A 25,931-nucleotide genomic window follows, 5' to 3' on the forward strand; every position below is an offset into this window, starting at 1 on the left:
GGTCGTGGGTGTCTCCTTTGGTGTCTTTTCTTTTATCCACTGCAGAATCATGTCACCTTCAGGAGAACGGTATTTGAATTTATATTGTCTGAGTCCTGTGATGGATGTTAGGTGTAGTGTTTCCAGAGTTTTGACTGATCTGCTCACCTGTGGAACAGGGTGCCTTTTGTGTTAGTGACTGAGATAGAAGGTAACTTCATACAGAGATTGGCCCCCAGTAAAGGGTTTGGAGTTTTGTGTGTGTGTTTATCCTGTGCTGTTAAATCCTTTGTTATTTTAAAGTTGTTCAGTCTCAAGTCATTTGGGTATTTCTGGTGAGCTGAGGAAAAGGCAACTCAGCCCAAGTGTGTAGTAAATGTTGAGACTTCCCAGGTGGCTCAGTGGTAAAGAATCTGCCTTCGATGCAGCAGACGAGCCTTCGATCCCTGGGTCGGGAAGATCTCCTGGAGAAGGAATGGCGAAACCCACTCCAGGATTCTTGCCGGAAAATCCCATGGACAGAGGAGCCTGGCCTCCTGCAGTCCATGGGGTCGCAGAGTTGGACATGACTGAGCAGCTCGACATGTGAACTCTTGGTTGTGCGCTGGCGTGTGGGATCTTGCTCCCTAAGCAGGGATAGAGCCCAGCCCTCTGTATTGGGAGCATGGAGTCTTAGCCCTGCACCACCAGGGGGCGCCAGGCACCAGACATTTTCATAGAGCAGCTGCCCTCTCTTCCCACCTGACCCACTGCCCGGACAGAGACCCGAAGGCACACACGCACAGACGCACACACGCATGCGTGCGCACACACAGACACATGCACACACACACACACACACGTGTGTGCACACACACACACACACCTCCTCACCCCCCAGGACACTTGTCGCCTCCCTCCGGCCCTTTCACTCCATGCACACCCAGGCTGTCTCCACTTGGCAACCGAAGGAGGTGTTTGCTCCAGCGCTAGCTCACATAACTGGAACTTAGCTGTCTGGCCAGCCCCCACCCCATGTCTGTTCTAGAACACAGCTGAAAGTGACCGAACAGGCCTGCAGAGCCCAGATGATGGCCTTTTCTTTGCTGAAGTATTCCTGCCTGACATAATATTCCCTGTGGCTCTCACTTAATTGCAAGGACAGGATAGTAATTGATGCTCATAATGATTTCCCTGAGCCATTAAGAAAAGCATCTTTAATGTACTCAAGATTTCAGGCTTTAGGAAGATTTCCATCCAGATCAGTCTCTTAAAAAAAAGATGTGGTGCATAAATTATTTCACTGCCTGCCAGCTCAGCCGTGCAGCGAGCCTCTCCTTCGTTGCCCTCTCGTTCATTACGGGTGGGCGCTGGGTCTCACTGTGCTGTCGGTTTTGGCTGTTTTAGTTTTTGTAGAAGTCAGAAGTCTGCACATTCTCTGCTGCTGCTGCTGCTGCTACTAAGTCACTTCAGTTGTGTCTGACTCTGTGTGACCCCATAGACAGCAGCCCACCAGGCTCCCCCATCCCTGGGATTCTCCAGGCAAGAACACTGGAGTGGGTTGCCATTTCTTTCTCCAGCACATTCTCTGCTATTGAGGCATAAATTTCTTTAAAGAGAGCATTGTTCTCCTTGTGGCACCTCCAGCCTAAGTCGAGCAGAATTCTGTTGTTGTTCAGTCGCTAAGTCAAATCTGACTCTTTGCAACCCCATGGACTGCAGCACGCCAGGCTCCTCTGTCCTCCACTCTCTCCCTTGCTTGCTCAGATTCATGTCCTTTGAGTTGGTGCTGCTATCTTACCGTCTCATCCTCTGTCGTCCCCTTCTCCTCCTGCCCTCAACCTTTCCCAGCATCAGGGTTTTTTTTCCAATGAGTCAGCTATTTGCATCAGGTGGCCAGAGTATTGGAGCTTCAGCATCAGTCTCAGGCCTTCCAGTGAATATTCAGGGTTGATTTCCTTTAGGATTCCTATAGAATTTAGAATTCTCTATGGAGGTCTTTTAATTTTCAAGGAATAGAAGCTCGGTTTTCTTATTAAATCACGCTTCTTGACCGCATGCCACTCACATTTTCCTATGTTTTCTCCTGCTCACCCACAGCCCTGAGCATGGAACGGAGGGTGAGGTAGATGGACAGGTCTCGATTACAATAGATGGTAGTTACAAGGTCGCAGCACCTACCTCACTGTGGATCTGGAGGACTGTGATGAGAAAGTGTGTGCCCTTACCTGCTCTGGTGTCAGGAGGTGTTCAGGCGTCTGAGCTTCTTCCCAAAGGGCCCTGAGCTGTCTCTCTCCCAAGTTAATTACCTGGCGCCTTACCTCAGGTGGCTTGGGGATGCTGTTTGGGTAATATGCCCTCTTCCTCTGTTGCATTTTGTTTTTGTTTTTTTGCAGATTCTTCCTGGAAAAGAGCACTCATAAGTGGGGTGTGGCTTGGGGGGTTTTCAGTGCAGAACCAGGCTGGTCTTGGCTTAGGGGTGGATGACCATGGAGCCCTAGAAAGTGGTCAGTGCATCGCTGGGCGCTGAGCTCTTGCCGCCCATCACATGGTCAGCGAGGTTCCATGTTTGCCCTTTAAAGTGAGGGCATGTGAGGGGGAATTATCCTTAGAATTAAAACATTTTTTTAAACACTTTTTTTTTTTAGAGCAGTTTTAGGTTCACAGCAAAATTGAGAGGAAGGTACAGGTATACCTGTTTTCACACGTACATTTTCGGCGCTCCCCTTCCGCCGCAGCTGTTAAGACTGAGGAGCCTGCGTTGACACATCGTAGTCACTCGCTTTACACTGCGGGTCACTCCCGGTGTTGCACAGTCTGTGACTTTGGATAGATATGTGGTGACATGAGTCTGTTGTTAGAGTATCATGCAGAGGGTTTTCACTGCCCTAGAAATTCTCTGTGCTGTGCCGGGTTCGTCTCCCATTCGCAGCTGGAATTCTTAGGAGTGAGACGTCTGGGGAGAGAACTGACACAGCAGGCTGAGCCCCTGGATCGTCTCCTGTTTGCATTGTGGGTTGACTTTCTCATCTGTTCATTGACCGTTTTGATGAACTAGGCTTGCCTGTCCTTTGAGCTTTTGGACCTTTCAGAACATAGTTCTGTTTCTGTGATAAACATAATCAACATTTGTTAGAGCTCATTTGTTATAAGTCTCACCTTCCCATATCAAGACCTCAGCTAAGACGAGTGTGTATCTTCATAGTAATAAATACCAGAGAGGATATGAGAACTTGAATTTGGGCTTTTTCATGCAAGCGTGGAGAAGCGATTTTCAAAATTCAGAATGCGTGAGAATCGCTAGTCATGGACTCCTGCACCTCTCTTAGAGAATTCTTGTGTTTGGTCTGAATCTTTGGGTTTTCTCCTCTCCCCTGGTGACACTTGCGTGTGTGTTCCTTTCTGGGATTTGGTGAGGATGGTCTGCAGCTCATATCTCAAGGGGACCCTTCCTGCCCCCTGAAACCTTCAGGCTTACCAGGCAGGCCTCAGGGTCTCCAGCACTGGCGACATGGTGTGTCCCATCTGACTCCGCCTTTAAAGGTCCTTCGTGTCACCCAGGGTGACCCGGAGCACTCCGCATCACCCTGTCCCGTTTGCTAAGTGTTTCTGCTACAGACTGCAGTGTTTCTCTGTCACTACGTAATGCTTCTTCTTGTGGACCGTTCTGCAGCCCTCTCAGCAACCCCCCCAGCTCCCTGCACAGGGGTGGTGGGCTGTCCCCTCAGCCTGCAGCTCACATCCTGGCCGCCCTCTGCTTGCCCAGGCTGGTGTTGATGGGCTTTTTGTGCTCTATCGCTCAGTTGTGTCTGACTCTTTTGTCAGCCTGTAGCCCACCAGGCTCTTCTGTCCGTGGAATTCTCCAGGCAAGAATACTGGAGTGAGTTGCCACTTCCTCCTCCAGGGGACCTTCCCAACCCAGGGATTGAACCCAGGTCTCCTGCATTGCAGGCAGATTCTTTACTGTCTGAGCTATCGGGGAGCCTGATGATGGGCTTTGCTCTTACGCAAATAGAAGATCAGTTTCAGGCAGTTAATCTGTAAAGTTGTCTCAAATTAAACTCAACAGAAAGCAAAAGCATTCTGATCTCCAATATTTATTGAAAGAAAATTTGTGAGATAAAAGAAGGAACCAAGAAAAACACATTTTAGTTTCCCAAATCTGTGGGTGAGGGGCTTGAACTTTGCTCACACTTGCCTTCACATTCCAGAGAGGGTTCTTCTGGGGTGTTCTTTCGTCGACTTTTCCTGATTTCTCACGGGAGAGAGGAGGCCAGGGACTGACAGCCAGCTTTTATTTTTGGCTTCTGCATTGCCAGTTATGTGGAAGCAACTCCACTGCAGGAAGGTGTTCCCCGATGGCTCAGAGTGTGAAGAGTCGACCTACAGTGCAGGAGACCCGGATTCGATCCCTGGGTTGGGAAGATCCCTGGAGACGGAAGGGAATGGCGACCTACTCCGGTATTCTTGCCTGGAGAATCCCATGGACAGAGGAGCCTGGTGGGGTCGCACAGAGTTGGACACAACTGACCCACTGAGGACACCATTGCAGGAAGAATAACAGGCTTGTGTGTCCAGTTTTGAGGGCCACCCTGGTGAGGAGGAGCTGATCTTGGTGTCCCCTACATGGAAGGGCCTGAAGAGTTATCTGTCCTCTTAAGCTCTCCTCTTTCTGCATGGATTCTCAGAAATTATAACTTGGCTTCAGGATTGTGTGGTCACGGCCACCTGGCTGCTGAGTCTCTGCTGGTAAGTTCGTCTTCGGTCACTAGCGGGGAACAAGGTCCAGCTGTACTTGATCAGCGGGGCTGCCCTTGACCCTGTGCTGAGTGCTGCCTTGGCCCCTCCGTCTCTTTCCCATGACACCCCCATGACGTGGGCAGCGCTGTCACTGCCGACGGAGGAGGCAGTTTGTGTGGGCATGGCCGTGGTGCTCGTGCTGGGCGCCCTGTCCTGCAGCCAGAGAGGGTCATTGGCTCTGAGTGTCTGTGTGTCTGTGGGCACCACGCTCCGGAGGGGCTGAGCTTCCAGAGCCCGGAACCCTCGGGTGAGAGTCAAAAGGTGGACACGTCAACAGACGCTGAATGGTGTTTGGACAGGTAGTCAACCATGGCCACTAAGCCAGTTCCCTGACCCATTGTTAGGGTCCACCCTCTACATCCAAGGGGGAGACAGCCCCAGAGGTCACGTCACATGCAGTGTGGGGCTGGGATTGTGGGTCACCCAGCTGTGTCCCCCTGGTGGCTCAGATGGTAAAGAATTTGCCTGCAGTGCAGGAGACCCAGATTCAATCCCTGGGTCGGGAGGATCCCTGGAAAAGTAAATGGCAACCCACTCCAGTATTCTTGCCTGGGAAATCCCATGGACAGAGGAGCCTGGTGGGCTACAGTCCTTGGGGTCACAAAGAGTCGGACACGACTGAGTGACTAAACACAAACAGCTGTGGCAGCCTGGCCTTGTGCTGTGCTGGATGCAGGAGGATGTGGTGGGAGCATGAGGCTGGTGACTCAAAGGGCACTCGGGGACTGGCAGTGGGGTTGGGTGACAGGTCTGGAAACAGGGCTCCTGGGACTGGCCCACGAGGAGTGCTCTTCCCTCCCCGCCCCGTGCCACTGCAGAGGTGGGGCTTCTACAGACATTTGACAGTGGCTCAGGTAGGGGTGAGGTGGCGGGTCTGCAGGTGGGGGAGGTTGGAAGGAGGCTCCGGGCCTGTGGGCTCTGTGTGTCTGGCTTCCCTGCATCCAGGCTGTCCCCAGCCCTGCTCAGAGAGGGACTGCTGGAGCCCATCCTGCCGAGACCGCAGAGAGCTGAGACTCTGGTAATTCAGTGTCATTTTCATGGAGTTGTTTTGTCCGAGTTGGAATTTGAGTCCCTGCCCAAGCTTTCCAGAATAAATGGAGAGCTTCCCCTCTCGGGTTTCAAGTTCTAAAGTTCATAACTCTTTCCATCACGAGGCCACAGTGAGGCAGCCTCTTGGAAACTCTGGGGACGTGCCTTCTGTTTCACATTTGCGGCAGAAGGACCGTTTTCTGCAAAGCCCTTAAGGAGAGGGCGCTCACGGTGCAAGGCAGCACATTGTTGCTGGCTGGGGAGATGCCCGCATAGCAGAGCCAAGAGGGATGGGAGGAGAACCAATGGCGAGGAAGCTCCTCGTCAGGGCAGGGGATAGGAGAGCAGCGTCCAGCTTGTCTTGAGATGCTCGTGATACATGAGTAAGAAATGCTTATGTCCTGGGCCAGGAATTGTGACACAGCTGTAAGGCAGTGCTCTCTCTGCACCTCTCTGCATGCACCCCCGCCCCCCAACCTTGTTCTGAGTAACCGTGCTGGAGCCTCCCTGCATGGGGGCCACAGGAAAGTGTCCGGGAAGATTCTCCGTAAACTCTTGGAAAATCAGGTGCTATTGGGGGGTGCATCAGCAGAAGATGACTGTTATACATTTTTAATGGTAAATAATATAATATCTGGGCTTCCCAGATGGCAGTATGATATCTAGACTTTTTTTTGTTTGTTTTTTGGTTATTTCCTTCATGTGGAATGTTGAGAAGAAAAGACTGATCAACCTGAGGTATGGAAGGAAAGGTTTAAGATGTTCTGATTGAAAGGTAATGATATGTAAATGAAACCCAGGAAAAGAGGGAATTGATTTTTTTTTTTAATCAAAACTTGTTTGTTATGCTGTTTGTTTGGTTCATTCAGTGCGGTTCACGAAGTCTTACAAAGCTATAGAACCATATGGTTCTCTTGGGACAGCCTGGGACTCGGTCATCATCACTTTCGGGGGAAAAGAGGTGATTTGTCGAAACTTCAGCCATTCTGTTCTCATCATGGTGCAGAGCATTTGTGCCAATTATCTTTCTTTTTTTTCTGTTTTTCAGGGTCGACATGTTAAAACAGGTCAGCTGGCAGCCATCAAAGTTATGGATGTTACCGAGGTAAGGTTGGGTCACAGATGTTTTCAAAGAAATCCTTAGATAAAAAACAAGGATCCCCCTGTCCCCCTTCAGCCTCCCCCTGTTGAAGAGGAGTTGTTCTGTTTGGAGAATCGATCTCGAGCAAATTACCCTCATGTGGCACTGTGGGTTCGGAAGGCTCAGCAGACAAGCTGGCTTAAGTTGTTGCAGATGGGTCCCAAGTAACTAAGAATCAGTAGCGTTTTCTTAAGGAAAAAAAAAAAAGCACATCGGAATGATGTCATCCTTGGCAGCATAATGGAGCATAATTGGAAACATCTTCTCTAATGGAAAAGATTTGAGAAGTCATCCCGGAGGTCATATGAGTAGGGAGGTTGAGGGGGCGGGTGGGGAAGAGGTTCTCTGGGGTATTGGGCCACATTTGGGCCATTTCTTTTATTTTTGACATGGGGGAAAGAAAACAGATCCAGCCAAGTTCCCAGAGGTTTGCAAACAGAAACATCTGCTAGAATGCTGAGCAGATTGTTGGCAAAATTTAGTAGCAAAAAATAGTTTTCAGAATGGCCACATGAGGATTTTACCATGTAGCTTTGGATGGGAATGAGGAGAAGTGAACTCCAAGGAAAGGTAAGTGTGTGTGTGCCCGTGTGTGGTCATGTGCACATAGGCCTGAGTCCACATTCAGTTTATAAAAGTAACCATGGGGTATAATGAACCAAATCCATCTTCTTTTAAATTTTCATCTGAAACTTGATCCTCTCGTGATTGCTTTTAACTTGCTTAATTATGAATAGGGGCTTCTCTGGTGGCTTAGATTTAAAGACACTGCGTGCAATGCAGATGCAGGAGACCTGGGTTCGTTCCCTAGGTTGGGAAGGAGAAGGGAATGGCAACCCACTCCAGTATTCTTGCCTGGAGAATTCCACAGACAGAGAAGCCTGGTGGTCTACAGTCCCTGGGGTCTCAAAAGAGTCAAACACGACTGAGCGACGTTCAGAGAGAGAATTATGAGTGAGATTTACATCATAGATCACAGATTCTAGAGTGAGCTAACCAGAAACCATGGGGATTCGGGGTGTCTAAATCAAGCTGTAATCTCCCCAAGTGTGGGACCTGTTGAGGGAGAAGATGGCTGAACTATTCCTGGGTGTGCAGTTGATCACCCCTTGGAAGGTCTCCTCCTCTGCCTTCTTCTCCCCTCCGTCTCTAGTAATGCTCATTGCCAGCATGTGGGTTGCTTAAGTGAGAATTAGAAAATGTCATCTCTGGACCAACCACCAGGCAGCTGGGAGAACTTTATAGAAGTATGTGAAGATGTGGTATTTGATGCAGTGACTGCTCTCTTCTCTCTCTCTCTGTTTTTAATCTTTTTGGCTGCGTCTTGCAGCACTTGAGATCTTAGTTCCCCAACCAGGGATCGAACCCATGACCCCTGCATTAGAAGTGCGGAGTGTTAACCTCTGAACAGCCCAGGAAATCCCACTGTCATCTTTTTTTTATAATAAAAAGTACCATTGTTTGTCTGGCCAGAGGATTCTTGTAACCTCCTAGGTGATTTCTGTTGTGTTCTAGTGATCCCATTGGATTCTTTTCCAGTTAAATGTTAATTTTAAGATCACAGAGTGGTGAGGGAGCTGCAGATGCCGACTTCCTGTGATTGAAATGGCACAGCGGGTTACTGATGAGGTGCCCCCTGGACGGACCAGTGGGGCCCCTTCCTGCCAGCTTGTTCACGCTGCCCGGTGCATCTCCAGCCTCTGACATTTACCAGTGGCCCTCCTGACTTGGTTGTGGGCAGACTCTGGGTACCGTTGTGGACATCATCTCTGGAAATTCTGTGAGGCATCTGCCGCCCCCCTGAGAGCTGAGGCGCTTCGCTGGGTTCAGCCCACGTTGCCCTGCCGCCGTCTCCGGGAGCTGTCGTGAGCCTGCCTGTGCCGTGGACATCCTCTTCACCCCTGCGGTGCACACTGCACGTTGTTTCTGTGCAAGGAGCTGTTGTTGCTTGTTGGTTTGTTTGTTTTAACGTGTAAAATACAGGCAAGTAAAGGGTACAGTAAGTCCCCTCCTTCCCCGTGCAGCAGTCGCCATCGTTGGTGCCCTCGTGCATCTCCTCACCAGCACGGCTCTGAGCACGGCTCTAAAACATGGACCTGTGTGTGCACCAGACACTAGCAGTGAGTTGCATGCAAAAGGTAGGGCCTTCCCAGGTGGTGCTAGTGGTAAGGAACCCGCCTGCCAGTGCAGGAGATGCAAGAGACATGGGTTCAGTCCCTGGGTCAGGGAGATCCCCTGGAGGAGGGCATGGCATCCCACTCCAATATTCTTGCCTGGGAAATCCCATGGACAGAGGAGACTGGCGGGCTACAGTCCATAGGGTTGCAGAGAGTCAGACCCGACTGAAGCCACTTAGCACAGCATAGCACATACAAACGGTATTTCCTTGCCTGAAAAAATCAAGCAGCAATGGACAAATGCATTTTCAAGACTCCTTTAATAATAATTATGCAAAACCCATGTGTTCAGGTGAAATGAAAACCAGATGGTGAGTCTTCAGAGCAGATAAAAACCCAACCAACCGTTTGCTGTGTTGCCTCTCAGTAACATTTCTTGTGTGCTGTGTCAATGCGGCGACCTCTCTCCAGAGGGCCCTCTGACCCGCGAGCAAACGTGATGGTGGGTGGAGAGCTGGTGCAGTCGCCGCCCCAGGGAGCATGCCCCCCAAACCTTCCCTTCCAGGGGCCCACCTCCCTGCCCTTCTTGCCGAGCATTAGGAGCAGGAGGGAGAATTGGCCGCGGGCGTTTCTAGGAGGGGCTGTGGGAGAGGGCTCGGGTTGAGAGCAGGGTCCTGCCTGACTTCTGAGTGCACTCGGGAGCAAAAAGGTGTGGGTGCTGATCCTTAGGAAGAATCCCAGACTGGTCCCGCCTGTCGAGCCTGTTCCTTGAGTGACACTGAGAGGCAGTTGTTAGGCTCCTGGTTGTTGCTCAGGCTCTGTAAAGGCCAGAGGAGCAGCAGCTGTGGGGAGCGGGTTGGCGGGGGTGGTGCCGTCCCCAGCTGTCAGCTGTCCTCAGCTCTGAATGAACCCCTCCAGGCTGGCTGCCTGAGTCCGCCTCACCTGCTGCACTCGATCGTGTGACCCTGGAAACCAAAGCAGATCGAGAATCCCCACTTTGCCCTGGTGCTTTCTGGGAGACCGAGGGGTCTGGGAGGGAGCCCTTTGTTTGCTGGAGGTGTACACATGTCTTGATGTTTCTTCTTGAGTTTGAGCTCTCTCTTTTTTTTTAAGAATTCCTTTTCTTTAGGATTTGAAAGAGTTCTTTCTAATGAAAGTGTGTCATATATCTGATTGCTGGTGGAGAGGTTTTGAAGGGTGTGTTCAAACAGGACAATATCTCACCAGGCCATGAGATCTACAGTGCATAACTTTCGTGATAATTACAGATTCACAAGAATTTGGAGAAAAATGTTCAAGGAGGTCCCACGTATCTTGCACCCAGTTTTCCGCCAGGGTAACATCTTGCATAACTGTAGTACAGTGTCGCAACTGAAGTCCTGCACAGAACTGACCTGGACTCCAGTGTCTGCCTGCATGGCTTAGATCCAAGGTGAGCCATGGGGCTCGGCACTGATCCAGTCCATAGAGCTTATTCAGAATTCCCCATTGTGACAGGTGTGTGTTTGTGTGGTGTGATACATTTTGAGGGTTACTTGAAGTGGTTGAATTGGCTGTTTGAATTCTTGATAGCCCCTTCATTTCAATCTGTGTGTCTATATATGTGTGTGTGTGTGTGTGTCAATTTTTTATATCTTTTGTTTAGTGGGAAATCATTGCCCCTTAAAACCCCACGTGCCATGCTAAGTCACGTGTTGGGTGTTAGCTGCCTGTGCTGTGCTTAGTCACTCAGGCATGTCCGACTCTTTGCGACCCCATGGACTGTAGCCCGCCAGGCTGCTGTGTCCATGGGATTCTCCAGGCAAGAATACTGGAGTAGGTTGCCATGCCCTGCAGGGAATCATCCTGACGCAGGGATTGAAGCTGCATCTCCTGTATTGGCAGGAGAGTTCTTTACCACTAGTGCCACCTGGGAAGCCCCCGTAAAACCCTGCTATTTAAGCACAAATGATAATGTTTACAAAGTATTAGCAATTTTAGTTGTCTTCTTTCATATTTTAAAATACATCAGCTCTCCGGATTGGCGGCAGCAAGGAAAGTCTGAGCCTCAGGAGGCTCACTGCAGCCTCCATCCCCCACCCCGCACCCCCGCATCCAGTCACCTCCCGGCCGCAGTCCTGTGTCTTCATGTCACACTTGCATTATTCCTATTACACACAAGAGCCTGATAGTTTGTCTCTTGCAGTTGAGGTACCTCTTGTTTTTATTTAACACTCTGGAAGGTAAACAAACAAAAGAATTATCTAAATCAGTAATTCTCAACTTGGGATCCGTAAATTCTTTAGGATTTGTTTCTAAGAAGTGAAATTTATGTTTTTATTTAAATAATATGCAACCAACTCTTATGAAAATGTTCATAATTACAGCACTGTTCAGAAAATGAACACACTCTACTCTTTGCTGAATTCAGGAACTTTTAGCATTTCATTTGTGTGTGTGGTATGTCTGTATTGTGATACCAAGACGCAACACTTGTAAATACTTGAGCACACTTCTCTTAAAATAAAGCCATAATTAAAATACCACTTGAGAGGATGAATCATTTCAGATTGTCACCTAATGTGGTCTATTTCAAATGTACTCAGTTATGCCAAGGATGTTTTTATAACCATTTTTTTCCAAGCATGGTCCGATGGAGGTTTGTGCATTATATTTGGTTATCTTATCTCTCTTTTTTAAATATCTTTTAAAAAAACGAAGTATAGTTAACTCACAATGTTGTATTAATTTCAGTACAGTAAAGTGGTTCAGTTATACATGAAGTGAAGTGAAGTCGCTCAGTCGTGTCCGACTCTTTGCGACCCCATGGACTGTAGCCCGCCAGGCTGCTCTGTCCATGGGATTTTCCAGGCAAGAATACTGGAGTGGCTTGCCATTTCCTTCTCCAAGAGATCTTCCCGACCCAGGGATCGAACCTGGGTCTCCCGCTTTACCGTCTGAACCACAAGGGAAGCCCAAGTTATACATACATACATACATATAGATTCTTTTTCAGATTCTTTTCCATTATAGGTTATTATAGAATACTGAGTATAGTTCCCTGTGCTATACAGTAAGTCTTTGTTGTTTAGCTGTTTTATGTATTGTAATGTGTTTAAGTCACTCCCCACCATCTAATTTATCATCCCCCTCAATCCTCTTTGGTAACTATAAGTTTGTTTTCTATGTCCATGAGTCTGTTTTGTAAATAAGTTCATTTGTATCATTTTTTAAAAAAGATTTCACCTATGAGTCATATATGATACTTGTCTTTTCTCTGTCTGACTTACTTCACTTAGTATGATAATCTCTAGGTCCATCTAGGACCTAGAGATTCTAGGTTGCTGGAAATGGCATGATTTCATTCTTTTTTATGGTCAAGTAATATTCCATTGTGTGTATATGTGTGGGGGTATGTATATCCATTGATAGATGAATGGATAAAGAAGATGTGTGTACACACACACACACACACACACACACACACTGGTTAGCTTATCTCTTAAGTCACTTTTAATCTAGGTCAGTCCCTCCTACTTTTTTTTTTTAATAGAGAAATTGACTTTTGGAAGAGCCCAGCCAATTGTTTGGTGAAGTAGCCCCCATTCTGGATTTGTGTGATAGTTTCCTCATGTTGTGCTTTAACTTGTTCTTCTTCCTATATTTCCTGTAAACTGGAAATTAGATCGAGGCTTAATTAGATGCAGAATAAGTGTTTTTGGCAAGAACACCTTGGTGGTGTTGGATCTTCCTGTTGCGTGACCTCAGGGGGCACGTCCATCCTGATTGTCCCAGTGTTAGTGAAGCCATTTGATGGAAGAGGCAGAGTTCCCTGTGCTGTTGGCTACAGTCCATGGAAGTAATCTACATGTAGATACTATGTTAATAATTATGACTGCCAAGGGTTGATTTTCAGATTCTATCTTCCAGGCTTCTTAGCATACATCAGTCAGTAAAGAGTTTCCTTTCTTACCTACCACACCCTTTGTTGTCTTCTTTCTTCTAGATATTGCTATGGACATAGGCAGTTTTATTAATATTTCTTCAATGTGTATCCATCAGTTGCAGCTGCCGTTGTTATTATCTAATGAAAGCATGCCACATCTAGCCAGGGGAGCTCTTTAAAGACTGCCTTCTGCAGCCCCCTGACACGGCCCAGTAGTTTTTGAATATTTCCTTGCCTTTTGGGACAAGTAGGTATTTGAGGCTCATCTTCCAGAATGCAAGTCCCTTCCTCTGAGGAGCCTTAGTTCCTTTCAGTGGGAAATGCACTCAGAAACCAGCATCTGGACGCTCAGTGAGCTCATTGCTGCAGAGGTTTTCTGCTTTCCTGTGTGGGTCACATTGTGTCTTCGCTAATCGTGTCCAACTCCTTGCAACCTCATGGACTGTAGCCTGCCCAGCTCCTCTGTCCGTGGAATTCTCCAGGCAAGTGTACTGGAGTGGGTTGCCATTTCCTTCTCCAGGGGATAGCCATTCCCTTCTCCAAGGGATTTTCTCAACCCAGGGATCTAGCATGGTTCTCCTGCATTGTAGGCAGATTCCTTACCGTCTGAGCCACCAGGAAAGCCCTTTTTGCTTCTAGACCCTCTCAGTAGATGGAGCTTGGGAATATATTTTTCAGAATCATTTTTTCCTTAATTTCTAAAATCTTGTGTATTTTATAGTTTTCTCTTTGCCTAGACTGAAAACTCTTAGTTCCTAATAGAACATTACATTTACTTATTTAATTTATCCTCCAATAAACATAGATCTGCTGGAGAAGATAATGGCAGCCTACTTCAGTATTCTTGCCTAGAGAATTCTGTGGACAGAGGAGCCTGGTGTCCTGTCTATGGGGTCACAAAGAGTAGGGCTTGACTGAGCGACTTTCACTTTCAGCAAACATAAAATCATTTCAGAATTACAACACCGATGTTACCACTTAGCAGTGAACACAGAGGAGAGTTTTATTTGTCTGAAGCTGTTTTTGTCCTTAGACTTTTATCTGTCAAGGACTTGCAGAGTGCTATATTCAGACGTTACTAGGAATACTCATCTCCTCGTGGGGTTTATCAGTCGGGTGTGTAGCTGCTAGCTTCAGTTTCTATTTTAATTCATTCATAGGGTTTCCTTTTTCTCCTGATTTAATTTTCGAATGTGTGAATCATTTACATGGTTTGCAAGTCAAAACTATATAAAAAGGCGTATATTTCAAAAGCAGTTTTAGAAAGCTTAGGCTAGCCTGTCTGGATGGTGAACCACATTAAACCCAAATACTGCTGTGCAGTTCAGGGCCCTTATGTGTGTGTAATAATTGTTTTGGGCAAAGGAGGTCTATCGTCTTGTGATGATGCGGAGAAAACAGAGATAAACAGTATGTAGTGCTTTATGTCAGAGAGAGAAGGAATGGTGCTCTGTCTAGGTTGGGGGCGTCTCCCTGCCACTCATCACCCACCCAGTCCAGTCTTCTGGTCGGAGTGGTCCCATGGTCCCTGGTGTCAGGTGGGGTTAAAGTGGTGGATTCTCTCACAGCAGCACACCTGGAAATTTGTTAGAAATGCAGTGTCTCAGGCTCTACCCCAGACTGTTGCATCGGAAGTGCTGGATTGGGGCCCAGCAGTCAGGGTTTTAACAAGCCCTCCAGGGGATTTGAGGCACCCTCAAGTTCAAAAACCTTTAGGAGAGAAGACATCCCCTCAGGCCTGCAAGTGAAGGATTCCAGCTCGGAGACACTGACCTTCATGCTCAGGAGCACATGGCTAGTTAGGGGGCAGGGACTAGAGCCCAGATCTCTTGACTCTCAACTTACAGAACCTTTGAAAGTATTAACAGTTTCAGACTCTGGCTTCTCAGTAGGCTGTTGGGAGAGCTGATATGATCCTGACCTTAAAGGATGGGTGGATAGAGAGTGTAGATTCAGCCAGAGCAGACTTTTTTTCAGTCCTCATGACCTGAGTGTTGGTGATGAGACATATTCCTTGGAGGTTGGGAGGATACTGGGCCCAATGTGTGCTGGAGTGCAGAGTGCCGGTTGGCAGGATTTGGTGGGTGCCCGCCCTACTTTTGGCACCATGCTCCTACAATAAGAGCATGGGAGAGTTAAAGCTGTGTAAAGCCTAGCCACTAACCCAGGTGCCCCAGAAGAAGTGGCCTGATGGTCAGCCACGTAGGTTGAATCTGGGGAACAGGACTATGAGCATCGTCTTGAGCCAGCTCCACGGAGCAGACAACAAATTCTTGCTCCTGGGGCAGTCACACTCTGGCAGGAGGGAGCACACACGCTCATTCCAGAGACCAGACAAGGCCCTCTGAGGCCTCCTAGCTTTACCAGTTTTCAGCTGGAGGTGAGCACGGCGTGATGGACGTGTGAGAACAGGAGGGAGGTGGGGAGAGAGTGCTGTGGACTGGGACTTACTCCATTCTGCTGCTGTTCGGAAGACACTTCGATACTGCAGCCTTGCAGCCTGCTCCTGGTTCCTTCTTCCCACCACCTGCGACTCCCACAGGCCGTCCCGTCCTCAGGGAAGCGGTCAGTGCATCAGAGTCAGCTCTCAGCTTCACACAGCTGTGCGCACGCTCCTCCAAATATTCTTCTTTTCCCCTTGACTTCTGTTTTTTACTTGCCTTAACAAACCACTGTCTTTCTCTCAGCTTGTTGTTCATTCGCTGAGTTGTGTCTGAGTCTTTGGGACCTTATGGGCTGCAGCACGCCAGGCTTCCCTGGCCTTCACCATCTCTTGGTGTTTTCTCAGACTCATGTCCATTGAGTTGATGATGCCATCCAACTATCTCTTCCTCTGTTGCCCTCTTCTCCTCTTGCCCTCAGTCTTTCCCAGCTTCAGGGTCTTTTTCAGTAAGTCATCTCTTTGCATCAGGTGGCCAAAGTATTGTAGCTTCAGCATCAGTCCTCCCAGTGAATATTCAGAGTTGATTTCCTTTAGGATTGACTGGTTTGATCTCCTGGCAGTCCAGAGTCTTCTCCAACACCACGGGTTTGAAAGCATCATCCTTCAGCACTGAGCCTTCTTTATGGTCCAGCTCTCACATCTGTACATGACTACTGGAAAAATGATAGCTTTGACTGTACAGACCTTTGTAGGCAAAGTGATATCTCTGTTTTTTAATACCCTGTCTAGGTTTGTCATAGCTCCTGAGAGAGAAACTGATGTGCCAAGTTTGTGGGATGCTGAATTTCCTTATCTGGCATTTTCTTATCCTCGGTAACTTCTAACTTAATTTAAATGATTTTGATATTAGATTTCAGCTTCCTAATTTGGATTGTCTTCCTTCCTTAGCCTTCTGTAGATGAAGGTCACACGCTGTACCTCTTCATTGATGTTATTATTTTAATAATGGTGTAAGGCAAGTCCTTGAAGAAAAGCCCTGAAAGTTAATTAGAAATTGATTAAGCTTTGGTTAATTTTAATTTAAAAATATGACAGTAACTTTGAGAACCACTAGTCCCACTGTGGTGTTGGAGAAGATTCTTGAGAGTCCCTTGAACTGCAAGGAGATCCAACCATTCCATCCTAAAGGAGATCAGTCTTGGGTGTTCATTGGAAGGACTGATGTTGAAGCTGAAACTCCAATACTTTGGCCAGCTGATGTGAAGAGCTGACTCATTGGAAAAGACCCGGATGCTGGGAAAGATTGAGGGCAGGAGGAGAAGGGGACAACTGAGAATGAAATGGTTGGATGGCATTACCAACTCGATAGACATGGGTTTGGACACAACTGAGTGACTGAACTGACCTGAACTGAGTCCCACTGTGTTCCCAACAGATCATGCCCTCATTTTCACAATCACCTCCCTACGAAGACTCATAAGATTTTCTTTCTAATCACACTAATGGAAACGATAGTCTGCATGTGTGTATCTTGTGCTTTATACATAAAAGTGGTAGGTTTCTTCCCCCACCTCTTGGAACCACTTTTCATCCCCTTGGAGGGTGATTGGAATGCTCAGATGCTCAGTCGTGTCTGACTCTTTGCGACCCCATGGACTGAAGGCTCCTATGTCTGGGATTCTCCAGGCAAAAATACTGGAGTGGGCTGCCATTTCCTTCTCCAAGGAATCTTCCCAACCCAGGGATCAAACCCACATCTCTTGTGGCTCCTGCATTGGCCAGCGGCTTCTTTACTACTAGGCCACCTGGGAAGCCTTGGAGGGTGATGTCACCCCCATTGTGGACACCTGGTGTAGAGTAAATAAACATGGACCTATTACAAAAGAACCAGAGGGTGCTTTGTACTATTTATGATACTTTTTTTTTTTAAGAAGTTCTACTAGAATTAAAAAGATACTAGAATTCATCTTCAGTGATAAAGTGTAGAGTGGATGAAGTGAATTGATATTTGTTAAGGACTTGTACCAGGCTCTGGGTGTGCCAGGCTCAGCTGGAACGTGGATGCCCTCCTCCCCTGCATCTAATGGAGGAGCAAAGGCTGGGACCACAAGAATAGACGGACTGTGAGTAAGTGTAGTTGATTTGTAGTGAATTGTGTTAATTTCTGGTTTATAGCCAAGTGACTTAGTTTATACATATATATATATTCATCCTATACATTAATAGTTGGCATCTGCTAATCCCAACTTTCTAGTCCCATCCCTCCCCTGCTGCTGCTGCTATGTCGCTTCAGTTGTGTCCAACTCTGTGCGACCCCATAAACGGCAGCCCACCAGGCTCCCCTGTCCCTGGGATTCTCCAGGCAAGAACACTGGAGTGGGGTGTCACTGCCTTCTCCAATGCATGAAAGTGAAAAGTGAAAGTGAAGTCTCTCAGTCGGGTCCGACTCTTAGCGACCCCATGGACTGCAGCTCACCAGGCTCCTCCGTCCATGGGATTTTCCAGGCAAGAGTACTGGAGTGGGGTGCCATCGCCTTCTCCCTCCCTCCCCTAGACTTACTCTTCTTCCTTCTGAATGCCACTATCCTCCTTTCCCTGAAAATAAATATGAAGTTAACTTGGGGTTAAGGCCAAACTGCTCAACAAATAAGCCCCCGAGGATGTGTTTTAAGGACTTCCCAGGTGGCACAGGGTTAAAGAACCTGCCTGCCATTGCAGAAGATGCAGATTCAGTCCCTGGGTCAGGAAGATTCCCTGAAGAAGGAAATGACAACCCACTCCAGTATTCTTGCTGGAGAATCCCATGGACAGAGGAGACTGGGGGTCTACAGTCCATGGGGTTGCAAAAGAGTTGGACAGGACTGAGCAATTAAAAAACAACAAAAAATAGCAAATGTGTTTTAAAAGTAACAGAGTCAGACCCGACTGAGCCATTGAGGATGTAAATAACAGTGAGATTTTTGTAAAGGTTTAGTTTTTTTTTTTTTGGCGGGGATAGAATTTGTTTTTATCTGTGATTGATTTACTCTAAGAATGTAACTAAGGATTTACAAAATACGAAAATTCTCATGTACTGTTCTTGTCTATTTCGTAAGTGAATAAGTAGAGGAAGATTAAGACTGGATGAACTCTACACCTCAGATCTGTTACGTTTGTCACAGTGCCTTTATATACGGACGACAGCACTTGATGATTAGAATGGAGATTGACTCGCCTGGAGTTCATAGCTCCTTGCCAGAATAGCACTCTGATCTTTACATTGTGCTCTGGTATCCCCTAGTTCACTCTGAGAGTATAGCTCTGCGTCCTGTACTTGGGGTCTGCCTAGCGCCAGATAACCAGAGGCGATACCCAGTAAGTTTTGTAGGCATTCAAATCTTTGAGTTGAATGGGATGTTCTGGTTTTGGTGGGCACTTGGAGAAACACATAATAGATACACAGTATTGGTTCTTGAGCACCGAAGAATTGATGCTTTTGAACTGTGGTGCTGGAGAAGAGTCTTGAGAATCCCTTGGACTGCAAGGAAATCCAACCAGTCCATTCTAAAGGAGATCAATCCCGGGTGTTCATTGGTAGAACTGATTTTGAAGCTGAAACTCCAGTACTTTGGCCACCTCATGCGAAGAGTTGACTCACTGGAAAAGACCCTGATGCTGGGAAAGATTGAGGGCAGGAGGAGAAGGGGACGACAGAGGATGAGATGGTTGGATGGCATCACCGACTCACATAGTATTGGTTCTTGAGTGCTGAAGAATTGATGCTTTTGAACTGTGGTGCTGAGGAAGAGTCTTGAGAGTCCCTTGGACTGCAAGGAGATCCAACCAGTCCATCCTAAAGGAAATCAACCCTGAATATTCAATGGAAGAACTGATGCTAAAGCTGAAGCTCCAATACTCTGGCCACTTGATGCAAAGAGCCAACTCACTGGAAAGGAAATCAAACCTGAATATTCATTGGAAGGACTGATGGTAAATGTCTAATACTTTGGCCACCTGATGTGAAGAGCCAACTTGTTGGAAAAGACTATGATGCTGGGAAAGATTGAGGGCAAGAGGAGAAGGGGGTGGCAGAGGATGAGATGGTTGGATAACATCACTGACTCAGTGGACATGGGTTTGAGCAAACTCTGGAAGATAGTGAAAGACAGGGAAGCCTGATGTGCTGCAGTCCATGGAGTCGCAAAGAGCTGGACATGACAAAGCGACTGAACAGCAACAATTGATTTCATTGTCCAGGAACATTCTAGTGCTGTTTTGTTGTAGTAAAATACTCGTGGGGGTATGGCCACTTTTTACAGTTCTCATATTTTTGTAATAAAAAATGTTAAAAGCAACCATAGGTATTGCACATTAATCATAAATAATAGTAAGACCTGCCCTTCACACTTGAATTTCATCCCTCTAGGAAAGAAAATAAAGGAGTCTCTTAAAATTATTAGTGGTTAGAAAGAGTGAGTACGTTTCTGGCTTTTGTTTTTAGAATGGTCACTGAACTAATAAAATTGATTTATTTACTTTTCTCCTTTTTCCTGTGAACAGAAATGTGAGGCCCATAAATATTTTTCAAAGTGAATTTATACTTTATGAGCCTCATCGAAAGTCAGCCGTGTTTATTTAATAGTCATATCCTGGCTTTTACTCTAAGACAGTGTTAATGTCCTTTGGCAGGCTAGAGCCTAGAGTTAAATTTAATAAAGCTCCAGTTTCCTCATCTGTAAAATGGAATAATAATTCCTACTTCACAGGCTTTCATCAGAATGAAAATAACATAATAGATGCACAGTGGCCAGCATGCAGGTTCTGCGTGTAAATGGCAGTTTCTTTGTTCCCTTCTCCTCGTTAAAGTTAATAAAATAACATCACTCGTTGCTTCTGCTGAAAGCCTTCCGACACAGCCTGCCCGCCTGAGCAGCTGCTCTCTGGGCTCTGCAGGCGGCCCGCGTCCTCGGCGTCCTGCGCCATCTGCCTCCTGTCTCAGGAGGCGTCTGTGCCCCGGTAGAGTCACACGGTCTGCGCCTTGGCGACCACTTTGGTCCCGCCTGTAAGTTCTCTCCTCGTACTGTTTCAATGGCTACCTAGGGAGCAGTTACTTCATGTTCCTTCCATGCTTAATGTTATTCCGTCCTGAGCTATAAACGCTGTGGGAAGCTGACTGTTAAAGGGTTCTCCTCGCCTTTCCAGGCCTAGCACGGAGTCCTTCACATGGGTGATGCTCACCTTCCATTTTGCTGCAGTGTCCTGCCAACTTTAAAAGAGAATTTCTAAAAGCATTTTTTGAGTGTTGGCAAATACATATATTCCCTTTTATAACAATGGAGACAGCGCTAATTTTCATACATATTATTTCTGTCGCTGCATGGGTTAGAAAAAAAAATCGGAAAGGGAAACTATTATCATCCATTCTTAATGGAAGTAAGAAAAAGTGCTCTTGATTTTGGTCAGGTGCAGTGGGACTGGAAAGGGAATGTGTCAGCCATGGTTTCTGGGCTTTTGTTCTTGTGCCTTTAAATGCTGTTCCTGAAGTTGCACTAATTCATTCATTTAAACAATTACTAAACACTTAGTCTTTTAATGCAGGCTCTTCTCAGAGGTAGGGTGGAATAGAAAGATTAATTATGCTCCAGAAGGAGCTATTCTTGAGCTCCTGGTAAAATAAAACTTGCCGTGAAAGGGAGCCCTTTGTAATTGTTGATGAACCATCTCCAGGCGGATACGGCTACCTTGTCACTTCATGAATCGAAAGCATTTTTCTAAGGAAAATAAATAGTTCAATTGAAAGAAAAAAACACCCACCAATTTTTCAATCACATAAATTGCTATTTTTTAAATGTGGGCACTGTTTTGTAAAAATCCTGTCCTCCCTTCCCACCAGCTTTTCTTTTTTAAATTTACTTGAGGGCTATAAATGCAAAATTCTACTTCTTATCTCTACACTTCCCTTCTTGCCTCCATTCCTAGCAAACTTACTTAAAAAGATGTTCATCGGCATGTAACTCTTGCTCAGCGTTAGGTGGTAGCCTGGACGGGAGGGGAGTTTGGGGAAAGAATGGATACTTGTATTAATATATGTATGGCAGAGTCCTGTTGATATCCACCTGAAACTATCACAACATTGTTAATCAGCCCTGTTGTTCAGTCGCTAAGTCCTGTCTGACTCTCTACAACCCCATGGACTGCAGCACGCCAGGCTTCCCTGTCCTTCACTATCTCCTGAAATTTGCTCAGATAAATTCATGTCCATTGAGTCCCTGATGCCATCCAACCATCTCATCCTCTGCCGCCCTCTTCTCCTTTTGCCTTCAATCTTTCCCAGCATCAGTCTTCTCCTGCTTGCATCAGGTGGCTAAAATATTGGCCAAAATAATTGGTTATACTGTGATACAAAATAAAAAGTTACATAAAAAAAAACACATATGTGCATTGGCCAGGGCTTCAAGACCATCCTCAGGCTTAATGGCTCTCTAGGAGGACTCAGGCGGAGAAGGCAGTGGCACCCCACTCTAGTACTCTTGCCTGGAGAATCCCATGGACGGAGGAGCCTGGTGGGCTGCAGTCCATGGGGCCGCTGAGGGTCGGACACGACTAAGCGACTTCACTTTCACTTTTCACTTTGATGCATTGGAGAAGGAAATGGCAACCCACTCCAGTGTTCTTGCCTGGAGAATCCCAGGGACAGGGGAGCCTGGTGGGCTGCCGTCTATGGGGTCGCACAGAATCTGACACGACTGAAGCAACTTAGCAGCAGCAGCAGCAGCAGGAGGACTCAGGAGTCAGCCTATAACTGGCCTCAGCTTCGATTTGCAACCAGGGAAGGACGTGAAGCAGTCAGCAGAGCGCAGAGACGTGTGGGGTGAAGTCCGAAGGAATCCAGGCACAGACTTCCAGGAGTCCTGGCCCCCTGAAGTCATCATAAAAGACAAGCTTAACTCCTCCAGCAGCAAGAAGTCCTACCATGCGGGCAGCGCTGTCCACCAGGGAAGCTCCTTGGACACCCAGTGCCTGGGGTTTTATTTGGAGATGGTCACATAAACACTGTCTGCCTGGCATGTCCCCCAACTTTCACTCTCCCCGCTGGGAGGTAGGTGTTCAGCATAAACCCCGTTGTTTGTTTAGACAGGCAAGGAACAGGCAGCTGCTCGTCTCCATCTGAGGGGTGCTGGGTACCCTCCCCAGTCCAGGCCCCAGGTGCCAGCTCAGGGCTGCTGGGCTCACCGGCCTCTGCAGGGCAGCTGCCCCTGTGTCCACGCTCTCGTGGTCACCGTGGTGTCTGGGGCCTCTGGAGGCTGGGCGATTTCTCCCGGCCTGGGAGCCCTGTGCTGTTTCTTCTCTGCTCTTGTTTCTCTTACATCCGGACCTTCTCGGGCCTGATTTTTTTTTTTTTTCTCTTTAATGTGCTGTGCTGTGGCCACAAAGTGGAGAGGCTTGGTAGCGTCCACTTCTCAAGGACAGCTGTGTCCACTTGCCTCTGTGTGTGTAGTGTGACATGCATACAGAAAAGTGCACAAATGACAAACCCAGGACATTTCCAAAAACTGAACTCGCCCCACCTATGAGTCAGCAGCTAAGTCAAAAAACAGAGCATTGGTAGCAGCCCAGGAATGTGCCTGGCAGCCCCTCCAGTTACCAGCCACTTCCCCTGGGAGGAGCCATTCGCCTGACTTCTAACACGATTGATTATTTTTGTTTGTGTTTGTGGTCGATGTAAAAAGTCATAGGCTCGCATTGTGTCTGCTTCTTTGACATCCCCTTACGTTTGTGGGAGCCATTCGTGCCTCTGCACGTAGTGGTAATTTACTCTCCCTGCTCTCATATTCTTTGATGTCCCACTGGCTTCTGAGAGAGCAGTCTCATCCATGGGTGTCAAGCTGGCCGTGCAGCCTCGAGGAGTCTTGCATGCATGTAGCAGGTGCTGAACTGAAATTGCTGCAGACACAGAAGGAAATCCACCTGTGGAAGAACTTCTTGAACCGAGAAGAGATGCTCAGGTGCCTGTCCTAGGGAAAACAGACCTTGGCTTTTTAATTTCTTATGTTTGGGACATGATTAAGTATTTCTTTTCTGATTTAATCTTATCCATTTCACTGCAAGAGTCGAGAGAAAAATCAGGAATATTGCTCACTTCTGATGACTAGAGACCTAGTGTCCTGCAGGAACTTCTCTCAAAAATCCCATCTTCCTTGGCGTTGAATGTCCCTGCAGCCACTGGTCTTCACCAGGGACTAATTACCCAGCGCTTCTGGGGTGTCACGATGTCACACCGCTGTTGACTGTTCATTCTTTTAGAGCCACTGGTCACTTTTCTGCTGACTCTGTGAGCTTGGGTTCCAGGCCAGCCTGGGTTCTTGCCTGTTGCTTCACTGCCCTCCCCTCCCCCATGGTCCCCAAGACACCTTGGGGGGAGACCCTCTCAGCCCTGCCCATCCTTTCTGATTGATAATAGGGCTGTTTTAAAATAACACACACCACCAAAGCCTACCTGTAAGCTTGTTCCTAGTGTGTGTTTACACTTTATAGTGATGTAATGTAATCTGAACACTCATTAGCTTTTAGCATTTTCTTTATTCCTTCTGTATTTTCCATGATCATAATCAGTGATGAATCTGATGTAATGACCTTCAAAAACAAGATAAAATAAAGTAGTCTACACTATCAAGGACCCCACTTCCTGTAATGAAAACGATCACGATTGGATCTCATTAAGTTGGATCAGTTGAGATTGGCTGAATTTAAGTGAACAGTGGTAAAGAGCCCACCTGCCAGTGCATGAGACTCGGGCTCAATCCCTGGGTCAGGAAGAAAGGGCAGCCCACTCCAGTATGCTTACCTGGGAAATCCCATGGTCAGAGGAGCCTGGCGGGCTACAGTCCGTGGGGTCACAGAAGAGCTGGGACACAGCTCAGTGACTGAGCAACAAAGTGGTCACCCCTGTCCATGTATTGTGTGTGGACAGTGTATCCTTTAGATCGTGAGCTACTGCAGAACAGGCCACTTTAAGTGACTTCGTGATACCATGTGATGAGAAGCACTTCTTTCTTTTGTTTTTAATAAGATCTTGAAAAGTGGGCACTAATCACCACTGTACATTCTGATGACTTAATGTATTTTCCTTGACAGATGCTCCTTAAATAACAAGGCATTTGCCATCATCTTTATTATCATAACTCATCTGAGTATAAGGAACAGTGGAGTTAGGGAAAGGAAGCAGCGTAAGACTTTAAAAAGCCTGACTGAAACATATGTACTGTTTGAAGCCGCTGGTCGACTCTATCTCTGTTGCCACTTGACTTAAATCTCCCATCTATCGCATTGACGCTGTGGCTCAGTCCCAGTGTCTGTTACCGTACCGTTTCCAGCATCTGTTGCTTCGCTTGCATGGGAGGGAGATGCTGGCTGCCAGGCAGTCTCCGAGTGGAGCTGTGACATCATGTCTGATCGATGGACACAGCTGTGGGGTTTCCATGTGTGCTTGGCAGCACCCACACAGACACATCTGGTCTGAGCATGCAGTTACCTTCTCCTGCGATGCTGTGAAAATTATTCTGCGTACGATGGACTAATGCCAAGGGTATTATTGGTACTTACTTGATGTAGAAGACATGAGTGATTCAAGAGCCCAAGATGGTTTTCTGTGCAGGCTTGAAGACTGTGGTGAAATCAGACTACCATCGTCTTACCGAGTTTTTGCCTATAGATCACTTAGTCCAGTGCTGATGGAGACTTGCTGAGCTTCTCCTTGTTCTAAGTTTAAGAAATGGACATTTTGGTAAAACGGGTGGTGACGCAGCAGTGCAGACGGTGGCCAGTCAGAGTGAATTTCGTTTGGTTCCAGTCTCCGAAGGTTTGCTGTGTCTGAGATGCATTTCTTAGCAGCTCCTGTGCATTTTTGGAGTGAATGCTTAGGGAAGATGTCTGAGGATCACTGGGTTTTTTCCCTTATATAGTTGTAGAAGGTGTATATGTGAATTCAGCTTCCCTGGTGATGCGGCGGTAAAGAATCCACCTGCCAGTGCAAGAGATACAAGAGATTCTGGTTTGATCCCTAGGTCAATTCCCATGGACAGGAGAACCTGGTGGGCTACAGTCCGTGGGATCACAAAGAGTCAGACACAACTGAAACAGCTTAGCACATAGCGCGTGTTCACTTGGCCTTTTTCTGTTGGGGATTTTATCTTGGATCTTGTGAGATGGACGCTGATTCATTTTAAAGGATGTGTCCTTCCTTCCTCTGACTAGATTCCGTACCTTCCTTCTGCCCGAGAATCTTCCCTGCAGAGTTGTGTTCGCCTCTGTCTGGTTGAATTACCAGTGAATTTAAGTTGTAGGACTTTTCATGTATCTGAGTCAGAAAACTTAACTTTGGTTCATTCACCTTGCTGTGGTACTGAGTAATATTCTCAGATGTCACTGGGATTTGCAAGTCAAAGGTGATCTTTCCTCATTTCTTTACCAGTTAACAGTATCATGAAGAAGGGTTTGGTGGTTGTTAACTAAAACAAACTTGTAAGCTGTTTTTTTAATGGATGTTTTCATTTTGAGTATGTGTGTGTTTATATGACTCAGTGGTGAAATCTGCTAGAG

At 47.1% G+C, this 25,931-nt stretch overlaps 1 protein-coding gene across 34 annotated transcripts in view; it reads left to right on the forward strand.

Moving 5' to 3' along the window:
• Positions 1 to 25,931, forward strand: part of MAP4K4 (mitogen-activated protein kinase kinase kinase kinase 4) — a 151,651-nt gene that overhangs the window by 67,036 nt on the left and 58,684 nt on the right. For 31 of the 34 annotated variants that reach the window (XM_055539463.1, XM_055539466.1, XM_055539475.1 and 28 more), the window contains exon 3: positions 6,836 to 6,892. In XM_055539463.1, coding sequence (XP_055395438.1) covers positions 6,836 to 6,892 — 57 coding nt within the window. The other 3 variants (XM_055539464.1, XM_055539468.1, XM_055539467.1) reach the window with 3 other exon arrangements.

This window comes from Bubalus kerabau, chromosome 11, assembly GCF_029407905.1.
Source record: "Bubalus kerabau isolate K-KA32 ecotype Philippines breed swamp buffalo chromosome 11, PCC_UOA_SB_1v2, whole genome shotgun sequence".
Classification (NCBI taxonomy): Eukaryota; Metazoa; Chordata; class Mammalia; order Artiodactyla; family Bovidae; genus Bubalus; species Bubalus kerabau.